Source organism: Chiloscyllium plagiosum, chromosome 11, assembly GCF_004010195.1.
Source record: "Chiloscyllium plagiosum isolate BGI_BamShark_2017 chromosome 11, ASM401019v2, whole genome shotgun sequence".
In the NCBI taxonomy this organism is placed as follows: domain Eukaryota; kingdom Metazoa; phylum Chordata; class Chondrichthyes; order Orectolobiformes; family Hemiscylliidae; genus Chiloscyllium; species Chiloscyllium plagiosum.
Window position 1 is genome coordinate 7,390,599 of NC_057720.1, and position 12,158 is coordinate 7,402,756.

General features: G+C 45.3%; 1 protein-coding gene across 31 annotated transcripts in view; it reads right to left on the reverse strand.

Annotated features, from left to right (window-relative positions):
* The window catches only part of adgrl2a (adhesion G protein-coupled receptor L2a), a 485,081-nt gene that overhangs the window by 362,301 nt on the left and 110,622 nt on the right, over nt 1-12,158 (reverse strand). For all 31 annotated transcript variants that reach the window (XM_043698637.1, XM_043698647.1, XM_043698657.1 and 28 more), the window contains one exon: nt 10,792-10,969. In XM_043698637.1, the coding sequence (XP_043554572.1) occupies nt 10,792-10,867 (76 nt within the window). In that variant the 5' untranslated portion in view covers nt 10,868-10,969. The remainder of the gene's footprint in view (nt 1-10,791; nt 10,970-12,158) is intronic.

The following is a 12,158-nucleotide window of genomic DNA, read 5'->3' on the forward strand; positions in this document are numbered from 1 at the left end:
AAGGTGTGTCGGTTAGGTGAATTGGCCATGCTTAATTGCCCATGGTGTTCAGGGATGTGTACGTTAGGTGCATTAATCAGGGGAAATGTACAGTAACAGGGTAAGGGAATGGGTCTGTTTGGGATACTTTTCAGAGGGTTGGTGTGGACTTGTTGGGCCAAATGACCTGTTTCAACACTGTCGGGATTCTATGTTTCTACAAGCCAATGGGCCTGATTAAAGATTGTTGGAACCACGGATGGGAGTTCAAGTTTAAGTTATAAGGAGAGGGTGGATAGATTGAGACTTTCTTTCCCTGGAGTGTAGGTTCAGTGATTGTAACAAAGTCAACCAAGTGGACCTCAGAGAATATGAGTTCCCTGATTGGGGCGGTAATCTGGACCAATCAGGGAGCCCTGGATGACAGGTATGAACAGAAGTGTCCCTTTGATGTGAAGGGCACAGCTTGTCACTGGCCACTCTGGTGTTCCTTTGTTTCCTGATGGTGGAACTTGAATAAAGATTTACACACTTGTTGTTGTTCACTGTGTCCTACACCTGCACACACACGATATGGGTGCTGGGCAAAAATAAGCACTACCACTGTTAGGTGGAAGTGTGGGGGCACAGGAGTGTTAGAGGTTCTGTTCACCATGAGAATTGGCTCTGACGGAGCTGGATCAGTGTCAAGGACTGTCAATGTATAATTAAAGGGTGACGGGATACCTGCCTCTGTGGAGTTATTTTAGTAGAAGCCTGAGGGGTGACCTTATAGAGGTCTGTTAAATTATGAGGGACATAGATAAAGTGAATAAACAATGGGAGGGGAGTCCAAAATTCTAGGTTCATGGTGAAAGTGGAAAGATTTAAAAAGGACCTGAGGGGCAACTTTTTTCACACATAGGGTGGTATGTGTGTGGAATGAGCTGTCAGAGAAAGTGCTGGAGGTGAGTACAATTACAACGTTTAATAGACATTTGGACAGGAGAATGAACAGGAATGATTTAGAGGGATATGGGCCAAACACCGGCAAATGGGACTGGTTCACTTTCAGAAACCTGGTCGGCATGGATGAGTTGAGCCAAAGAGTCTGTTTCCATGCTGTATGACTGTATGAATCTGTGACTCAATGACTCTAAGTACAGACACAACCTTCCAGTGAAGGTCATGGAGTGCCCAAGAGAAAACAGAACGGGGCCTGTTCAGTCACCCTAAGTTATAGTGCTATTTCGGTGCTTGTTTATGAAGCGTACACATTCGATGGGCTGAAGGGCCTTTTTCTGTGTTGTGGACCTCCATGACGAGAAGTAACCATGAGGACAATGCGTAATGGTATGAGAAGAAGCACTAAAGAATATTACATCGGAATACCTTGCAAATTAGACCGCCGGCAGAAGCTGCTTTACCTGTTGCAACTGCTCTGTTGCAGTGCCACAGTATTAATCATTCTCATGGTTACTGGGCTGTTTCACTGATCACACTGAAATGCCAGCAGAGAGTTGAGACAGGTGAACAATCACCGCTGTTTACTGTGCAATAAATTACTTCACAAATCCCAACCATCACCCTAAAAACTACAATACTGCATCTAAAAACGCTGAAGAACCCAATCTCAAACCCATTCATGTGTTGCCACTAGAGATTCAGCACATCAAAATGGAGATTCCTGAGCTATTCAGCCTGTGTTCAAGTCAACTGCGGCTGAGTCATAGGTCAGTCAACACTATACAAGGCTCTAGTCAGAGCACACTGGAATAGTGTGAACAGTTGAGGGCCCCTTATCCAAGGAGAATATACTAGTGTTAGAGAGAGTCCAGGGAAGATTCACAGGTATGGAATGACTGTCTAATGAAGAGAGGTTGATGAGAATGGACCTGTGCTCACTGGAGTTCAGAAGAATGAGAGGCAACCGTATCGAAACATACAAGATTCTGAGGGGAGCAGGAGAGTGGATGGGGAAAGGTTGTTTCCCCTTGTGGGAGAGTCTAGTACCAGAGAGCGTCATCCCAGAATAAGGGGTCACCCATTTAAGTCAGAAGTGAGGGTTTTCTTCTTTCAAAGGGGCAGCGTATCTGTGGAATTCTTTGCCTTAGAGGGATGTCTAGGCTGGGTCTTTTACTATACTGAAGGCTGGGATAGATTTATAATCAGTAAAGCAATAAAGGCTTTGGGGAAAAGTGGAGTTGAGGATGATCAGATCAGCCATGATCTCATGGAATGGTGGAACAGCATCGACGGCCTGAATGGCCTACTTCCGCTCCTGCATCGCTTGACCTAATTCCACACCCTGAATAACATGGACGACTGACCAAGAGGCCACACAGAGCCCCACTCTGTATCCTCTCTGTGTGCAACATGCTCAGAATTCCCAGCTTGACAAGAGCCATTGAAAATTCCTGGGAAACCTAGTTAAGAGCATCATGCCTCCACCAACTCTGAGGACCTGGCTCTCAAACACAGACAGGTGAAAGCACAGAAGAAAGCAGTGGACCCCATTCCCCCCCCCCCCCTCCCCCTCTGCCACCAATAAGCCACAAATTGCGACGTTGACTGAAACCACTCAAGACTTGAAGCTGAGTTCCTTCGGAGGTTTCATTATTCCGAGCGAAACACAAACAGTGGGCGAACAACAGCTCCCCCACACATACCCACAGCATTGATTAAAGGGCAAAAGGGAGCAAAGGGGAAAGAGAGAGAGAGAGAGAAGGAAAACAAAGTTCCACCACATAAAGCCTATCACAGCTGGGCCACTCCTCTAATGTGGTTTTGTGGTCTTCCTGGTATCTTACACTCAAGAGAAATAGGTTAGACTCTCTGGCTGTGTTCAATCCAATTTAAATAAGGCGTCCCCAAGGGTATCAGCCCATTAAGGGTCTAGACCTTCAGTTTCTCAATAATAATCCATTTAAACAAGACGAAGCACTGTGGAGGGAAAGCAGGGCTGGATGAGTTAGCACTGAGGCCAGACATTCCTCGCCAATGGAAGCATTGTCAGCGTGACATGCAAGTGACCCCAGAAGCCCCACTGTATACTCAGAGTGTGCAAGACCCATTGTGAAAGCTGTTTAATGCAGTGCGCGACTGACAGAATATAATCCCTTATTATGCAGCAGCCATTCGCGTCCTTCCCCCTATCCATTCTGACAGCAAGGACTCTTTGTCAGGAATATGACAGCGAGCGACCCGATCGCCTCCTCCACACTTGCAGAGGGGGCTGTCAGGAGTACGTGCTCAGTGGTCTGATTTTCCTGGATGCTCACCCTCTCTCCATGCAGGCTTTTACTTCTGCTCCCTGGAGAGCAACATCTTGAAAGCACTAGAGTTCATGTGCTGTAGCTATGTTTACATGATGACAAAGCAGTGTTCCAAAAGCTTGTATTTTCAAATAAATTTAACGGACTATAACCTGATGTCTATGATTTTTAATGCTATTGTTTCATGCAATGTGGGGAGGTCACTGACTAGACCAGTCTTTATCCCTAACTGCCTCACAGGCAACCACATTGCCTTTGGTGTGGAACATACCAGGTAAGGACAGCAGATTTCCTTCCCTAAACGATGTCTGAACTGGAAAGAATTCCTACCCCTCCTACTGCCCCCTGCCACATTTACAACAATGACATGGCCACCAATGGCTAACTTTTTACTGAACTCAAATGTAACCCTCTGCCACCAGAGTGGGATTCAAATTCACAACCCAGAGTTTTAAATTGAGATGCTGGATTACGTGTCCTGTGACATTACCACTCAGCCAGTGTCTCCCCATATCGAGCACTGAGGTTCACATTGCATCACTCTTTGGGTGCAGATCAGCTGCTGTCCTCTTCGAGAATTCCTACAGTTAAGAGCATCAGGCCATTCAGTCTATCAAGTCCACAATGACCCTCCGAAAAACATCCCACCCCATCCCTGTGACCCTCCATTCCCTGTGGCTAACCGACTTAGCCTGGACACCATGGACAATTGAGCATGGCCAATCCACCCTGGCCTGTACGTTTTTGAACTGCGGGAGGAACTGGACCACACAGAGGAAACCCATGCAGACACGGGGAGAATGTACAAACTCCACACACACAGTCGCTTAAGGCTGGGACTGAACCTTGGTTGCTGGTGCTGTGAGGCAGCAGAGCTAACCACCGAGCCATTGTGCCACCCTGGGTAACTCACCAATGAAGTTACAAAAAAAAATTAATAGGCTCAGACTGTGGCAAATAGATTTAAATGCAGTGAAACATCAGGCCATCTCCTTTAAACCTCAAACAAATAGGGTATTTTCTCCAATGGTTAAAATCTAGAAACAGTGGCAATCCAAGGAGGGTTAGGGTCCAATTATCTTAACTATTAAAATGTCCTGGACAGGTACAGAACAATAACCAAATGAGCTGCTCATCTTCGACCCAGAGGACTGAAGTACAAGGAGGCAGAAGTCATGCTTCAAATGTATGAAGCCTTACTTTGACTGTTCCTGAAGTACTGTGAGGAATTCTGCACAGCACATCAGGACTGCTCCTTGCAAGGGCTGCTGAGTTCTTAGCTTCCTTTATGTTCTCGGATTAAAGGGAATGAATAGAATACGGAGAAAGAATTTCCACAGGTTGGCCAGGTGACAACTAAGAGACATGGGGATGTGTGGTTTGGGTACACGCATAATGGTCTAGGAGGGCGTTCCTGGATATTGGCCAGTAACAGTGAAGTTGCAACGATATAGTTTCAAGCCAGAATGGTCTGTGGCTCGAGGGGAGCTTGCAGATGATGGTGTTCATTTGCATCTACTACCTTTGTCCTTCTCGGTGGTGGAGGCCATGCATTGGGAAGGTGCTGTTTAAGGAGGTGTAGTGGTTACTGCTCCAGAACCAAGCTCTTCAGGGTAATGCTGTCGAACAGAGAGACCGAGAGTTTCAGGGGCACAGATCTTTAAATGTTAAGTCATGGAGTGGTGAAGAAGGCACACTTACCTTCATTGCTCAGACCATTGAGCGGAGGAATTGGGATGTCACATTGAGGTTGTATAAGACGTTGGTGAGGCCACATTTGGAGTACTGTGCACAGTTCTAGTCACCATGCTACAGGAAGGATATTATTAAATTGGAGATGGCGCAGAAAAGATTTACCAGGGTGTTGCCGGGACTGGAGGGTTTGAGTTTTAAGGAGAGGCTGGACCTTTTTTTCACTGGAGCATAGGAGGTTGAGGGGTGACCTTGTAGTGGTTTATAAATCCATGAGGGGCATGGATAGGGTGAATAGCAACAGCATTTTCCTGAGGGAGGAGGAGTTCCAAACTAGAGGGCATATTTTTAAGGTGAGAGGAGAAAGAGTTAAAAGTGACCTGGGGGGCAAATTTCTCACACAGAGGGCAGTGCCTTTAATGGAATGAGCTGCCAGAGGAAGTGGTGGATGCAGGGCCAATTACAACATTTAAAAGATATTTGGATAGGTACATGATTAGGAAAGGTGCAGAGTAATATGGGCCAAACACAGGCATGTGGGTCTAATTTAGTTTGGAAAACTTCATTAGCATGGATGGGTTGGACCGAAGGGTGTGTTTTCATGCTGTGTGACCCTATGACTCCAGACAAAAACTATGCTGGCACTCAAAAAGGGGAGAAGAAGTTTGGAATTCACTCCTACAAATGGCAGTGATAATGGCCTGGGCTATCAAAAATCCAATAGGTATGGGACAGAGGAAAGCATTTCAAGTCACAAATCAATCACAAACTCAAGGCTGAATGGGCGAATTGGTTCCAAGAGCTAAATAGTCTATCTCTGCTTCGATGTTGCTCACTGGGCTAATTTGCCCTCAGTCTTCGGCAGTGCTGCGTCAAAGCCCAGTACAGGCTAGAGGAAATTTTGGAAGTTTACAGCTTTCAGGATATATCATCGACAAGCAGCTAGACTACAAACTGTGGGCTCGAGTGGCTCCTTTGCATGTATTTGCTTTGAGCAGAGTCGAAAGCACCTCCCATTAACAACTAGTTTGCATCAGGATCTCTGCTCACAGCATCACTCGCTTTGCGTTTTGCTCTGGGCACGCTCAGTATTTGTTCCATTTGCTCCTCCTTGTCCTCTATTTACTCCAGCATAAAGCCCACCATGTAACAGGTTCCCATGGTAGTGTCCCTTTCTCTGAGCCAGGAGCTCCAGGTTTAAATTCCACCTGCTTATCCCTGAACAGCACAACGAGAAATTATCTAAAAACCCAAAATCTCAGGCCTGCTTCAGTTCTAACAAAGAGTTGTGTCAGACTTGGAAAATTAATTGAGATTAGTGGGCGGCACGGTGGCACAGCGGTTAGCACTGCTGCCTCACAGCGCCAGAGACCCGGGTTCAATTCCTGCCTCAGGCGACTGACTGTGTGGAGTTTGCACATTCTCCCCGTGTCTGCGTGGGTTTCCTCCGGGTGCTCCGGTTTCCTCCCACAGTCCAAAAGATGTGCAGGTTAGGCGAATTGGCCATGCTAAATTGCCCGTAGTGTTAGGTAAGGGATAAATGTAGGGGTATGGGTGGGTTACGCTTCGGCGGGTCGGTGTGGACTTGTTGGGCCAAAGGGCCTGTTTCCACACTGTAAGTAATCTAATCTAATCTAATCTAATTAGCTTCCCTACAGTGTGGAAACAGCCTTTCGGCCCAACCAGTCCGCACCGACCCTCCGAAGAGTAACCCACCCCCCCCCGACTAATGCACCTAACAACTATGGACAATTTAACATGGCCAATTCACCTGACCTGCACATCTTTGGATTGTGGGAGGGAATCAGAGCACCCGGAGGAAACGCACACAGACATGGGGAGAATGTGCAAATTCCACGCAGACAGTCGCCTGAGGCTGGAATTGAACCTGGGACCCTGGTGCTGTGAGGCAGCAGTGCTAACCACTGAGCCACCATGCCGCCCCTTGTGGAATCACAGAATCCCTACAGTGTGGAAACAGGCCATTCGGCCCAAAAGTCCACACCAACCCTCCGAAGAGTAACCCATTCAGACCCATTCCCCTACCCTGTTACTCTATCTTTACCCTTGATTAATGCACCTAACCGACACAGCCCTGAACAATCTGGGCAATTTAGTATGGCCAATCCACCTAACCTGCACATTTTTGGACTGTGGGAGGAAACCGGAGCACCCAGAGGAAACCCACGCAGATACAAGGAGAATGTGCAAACGCCACACAGACAGTCTCCTGATCCTGGAATCAAACCCGAGTCCCTGGCACTGGCAGCAGTGCTAACAACTGAGCCACCGTGCCGCCCCATGTTTCTCTCTCCACAGACATTGCCTGACCTGTTGGCTTTCTCCAGCACTTTCTATTTGATTTGAGATCTTCACAATACCTTGTTCGTGTTCAGGCGAAAGTGAGGACTGCAGATGCTGGAGATTAGAGTCCAGAGAGTAGTGCTAGAAAAGCACAATAGGTCAGGCAGCATCCAAGATGAGCATTCCTGATGAAGGGCTTTTGCCCGAAACGTTGATTTTCCTGCTCCTTGGATGCTGCCTAATCTATTGTACTTTTCCAGCACCAGTCTCTTGTTCATATTTAGACAATTCTCAAAGCAACAGTACACACAGAGCCATAAATACTCAGAATTAGGAGCAAGAGTCATTCAAACCTGTTCCACAACCAAATAAGACAATGCCAAACAATGAGACCTTGGAGTGCAGGTTCACAGTTCCTTAAAAGTGGAGATGCGGGTAGACAGGGTAATGAAGAAGGCATTTTGTATGCTTGCCTTAATTGGTCAGTGCACTGAGTACAGGAGTTGGGAGGTCATGTTGTGACTGTACGAGACATTAGTTAGGCCACTTTTGGAATCTTATGTGCAATTCTGGTCTCCCTGCTATAGGAAGGTTGTTGTGAAACATGAAAGGGTTCAGAAGAGATTTACAAGGATGCTGCTGGGGTTGGTGGGTTTGAGCAGTAGGGAGAAGCTGAATAGGCTTGGGGCTACTTTCCCTGGAGTATCGAAGGCTGAGGGGTGATCTTATAAAAGTTGTAAAGTCATGAAGGGCATGGATAGGGTAAACAGACAAGGTCTTTTTCTGAGGGTAGGTGAATCCAAAACCAGAGGGCATAGTTTTAAGGTGAGAGGAGAAAGATTTAAAAGGGACCTGAGGGGCAACATTTTCACGCAGTGGGTGGTGTGTGTATGGAATGAGCTGCCAGAGGAACAATTATAACATTGAAAAGTCATCTGAATATGAAAATGAGTAGGGTATATGAATAAGAAGGGTTTAGAGGGATATGGGCCAAGTGCTGGCAAATGCTGGCAAATGGGACTGGATTAGTTTAGGATATCTGGTCAGCATGGACGAGTTGGATCAAAGGATTCAATTCCATGCTGTACATCGCTATGACTATGACTCTATGGTTCAACTTGGACTTAAAATCTACCTTTTCGCTCTATCGCTACATTCACTCAATACCCAAAACTCAGTATTTTGAAAAAAAATTGCCTATGTTGATGTCAGCGCTGGTAAACAATAACAATGAAAAATATTGAGACGCTGTGTCACATGAAATAATTGCAAACAATTGCATATCTTTATGATCATTAATTAAAAGTTCAAATTACTCCCAAGTAAAATATCCTTGAAGTAAGTCTGCATTTCAGTTAGAGACAATAGGCCTTTGTCATGGACCTCTGTCTGTGTTTGGCAACGCACAAACACACAGATGTAAAATTCAATTTGAACACAACATCCCACGACTTACAAACAACAATCTCACAGTAAAAATTAAAAGGTGCCTCAAGAAGACAGCAACAGAAACAATCGGCAAAACTCCCTTTCCTGAAAACTGTTTGCACTTTTGAAAGGCAAACACAGTCAATAGCAACAACTTTGTGGCTCACTGAGTGGATTACATCTGTGGTTCAGTTGGCAGCCCTCTAACCCAGACAATTTCAGATTCAAGTCTGATTCCAGAATTTGACCCTCAAATTCTGCGCCTATGAAGAAGTATGCTCCCCTCCAAGGGACATAATGTCAATCCTATGGCACTACTTCGAGTTTGGTTATGGTGTCCTGAACAATAATCCGTCAATTAATGTCACACTAACAGATTATGTGGTCATCATTATACTGCTGTTTACACAAACTGACTGCTGCATTTTCTACACAGCCGTCGCAACAAGAGTTTAGAAGTTGCTAACTGGCTGTAAACTATTTTGGGAAAGCAATGTCAATAAACAGGAGCAGGATGAGGTTATTCATCCCCTCGAGTCTGTTCCACTAGGATCATGGCTGATAAACCAACCCAGTCCCCTGCTCCTGCTTTCTTCCCAAACCTTTGATCCCTTTAGCACTAAGCACTATTTAACTCTTTCTTGAAAGCATTCAATCGTCACAAAGCTCGTCCCTTTTTTTGCTAAAAGCTGTTCCTTGGCTCAAGGAGACCCAGTCCTTGAGGGGTAGTAAATCAGGCCGGGCTCCAATCAGACTGGTTTGGTAACGAGAGACGAAAGGGATTTTGTTTATATGTGAACAGATGACACTTCAGGCCAAGGTGGACATGTTTTACAAGTGACCTGTATAATAAAAGCGAAGTGGTTAGCTCTCTAACTGAGCAGTTTACTTCAGTACAGAACTGGTTGGAAGTTCAACAGTGAGCTGTGTGAAAACTCTCTCTCTCTCTCTCTCCTTCGGCTCCGCTAACTTCAACCTGTAAGCATCTGTTCCATCATACTGTTTTTCAAGAGGGTTTGCTTATTGGAACTGTTGTGTATATTCGGAACAGCATAATTAAGTCTAGTTTGGTTAGACTGAGTTCTGTAGGGGTTCTTTATTCTGTTCTTTGTGTTTCACTGTGTAATTTTGTGAATAAATATTTTCTGTTTTAAACCTGGTAGTCAACCTTGCTAACTTAATCCAGGTAATTTTCACTGTACAGTTACCAAAACAAATTGCAAAGTTATGGCCTGGGCTGCCTGCTTAAGAATGTTTTGAGTGGTCTGGCCTAGTCTCGAACACAATGAACTGGCCTCAGCTGCATTCTGTGGTAGCTAATTCCACAGGCCCAGCACTCTCTGGGGGTAGACATTTCTCCTCATCTCAGTCCTCAAGTACTGATATCCTCAAACTGTAACTCCCAGTTCTGGTTTGTCCTGTTGTGGTGAAAGGTGTAGGATAAACTCAAGTCTGTCTTTCTTATTAGATAAGATTAGGGCAGCAAGAAAAGAAATCTGGAAGTTATGTGACTCTCCGCAAACAGTAAGCTCAAGTGGCAACCAGGAAAGGGGAGGATCCCTGAATTCAAGCTGGGGTAAGAGGAAGTTCTTCTCTCTCTTACTAGGATTATAATTCCTGACATCTGGAGCCACCAGACCTACTGACAAAATTAAGAGGAGCTTGTCAGCTTTGCCAAACCAGCGGGAAAGATCCGGCGGCAAAACAGGACATCCTTAAATCGCAGCAGAACATAGGAAGCTAACTTGAGTGGAAGTCGCTGGTTGTCACCAGGGTAACGGTTGTATCTCATCATGCTGCCAAAGACAGGAAAGAGAATCTTAAAACATGAGTTGAGGGATGATAGGTGAAAGGTCATAGGTGAAGGTTCTTCAACACTTGAAGGCTGGAATGTGTAGGGCTACAGATCAGGTGATGCCAAGTGGGGTTACAATGGGCAGCTAGTATATTCAATCGGTGCAAATGTGATAGGACAAATGGCCTCTTTCTGTGCTGTAACTTTTCCATGGTTCTAAGAGATGTGGTGCAATTCGATACGGACAGCAAATCAACCCCAAACAGTGTGAACTCACTGACAAACAACACTGCCTCCTCAAAAAATTCATTGTAGTGAACAACAAGACTTAGATCTTACCTTTTGTAAATGGTAACCACCCACCAAGGACAATAAAGCACCACAGGACCCAAAGTTTCCAGACAGACGGTGACATCTTCTTTAGTGTGTTGTTTTTTTGGCAGACACTGTTTAACACATCTGGTCACTGAAGTTTTGTACAGCAGATGCTAATGGTTTGCTTCATTACTCTTCAAGCCTGAAATATAAAGAAAAAATGCAATTGTTACGTCTGTGGTATCAATCAACATATATTGTCAAATTTAAACCAGAGCAGGAGGCATCAATTGTTGGATTAAAGACTCTAAAATGAATGATGGTTTATCAGAGTAATGTACTGACCTCAATCCGACAGTCTGTGTGATTGAAAGCAGCCAACTTGAACAGAGGGTCACTCACAGAACAAATGATGTGGAGGACCCACTGTTGGACTGGGGTGGACAATTTTAAAAATCACACAACACCAGGTTATAGTCCAACAGGTTTATTCGGAAGCTTTTGGAGTGCTGCTCTTTCATCAGGTGGTTGGTTAACAACCTGATGAAGGAGCAATGCTCCAAAAGCTAATGCTTCCAAATAATCCTGTTGGACTATAACCTGGTGTTGTGTGATTTTTAGATTTGTCCACAGAACAAAGGCACAGGAGGAGACCACTTAGCTCTTTGACCCTGCTACACCATTCAATATAACTCTGATTGATCCCACTTTAATCTCTGCTGAATGCTTGGCTGTTCAAAGCAGGCTACGCAGTTGGAAATGTCACTGTCCTGGTGCTCGACAGGGAAGGGACCTGATATCATCTCATTATCTGCCAGCAAAAGGTGTTGGAAATGGATAAATCAGTCATAGAGATGTACAACACGGAGACAGACCGTTTCACCTAACTCATCCATACCAACCAGATATCCTAAATTAATCTAGTCCCATTTGCCAGCACTTGGCCCATATCCCTTTAAACCCTTCCTATTCATACACCCATCCAGATGACTTTCAAATGTTGTAATTGTACCAGCCTCCACCACTTCCTCTGGCAGCTCATTCCATACACGCACCACCCTCTGTGTGAAATAGTTGTCCCTTAGGTCTCTTTTACATCTTTCCCCTTTCACCATAAGTCTATGCCCTCTAGTTTTAGACTCCCCTACCCTGGGAAGACGAGATTGGTTGTTCACTCTATCCACGTCCATCATGATTTTCTCAACCTCTACAAGGTCACCCCCTCAGCCTCAAACACTCCAGGGAAAACAGCCCCAGTCTATTCAACTGCTCCCTTTAACTCAAACCCTCCAATCCTGGCAACATCCTTGTAAATCTTTTCTGCACCCTTTCACAACATCCTTCCTGTGTAAATGTCTGAAGGCACTTTTGAGGAACTCTAGCAGGCGAAG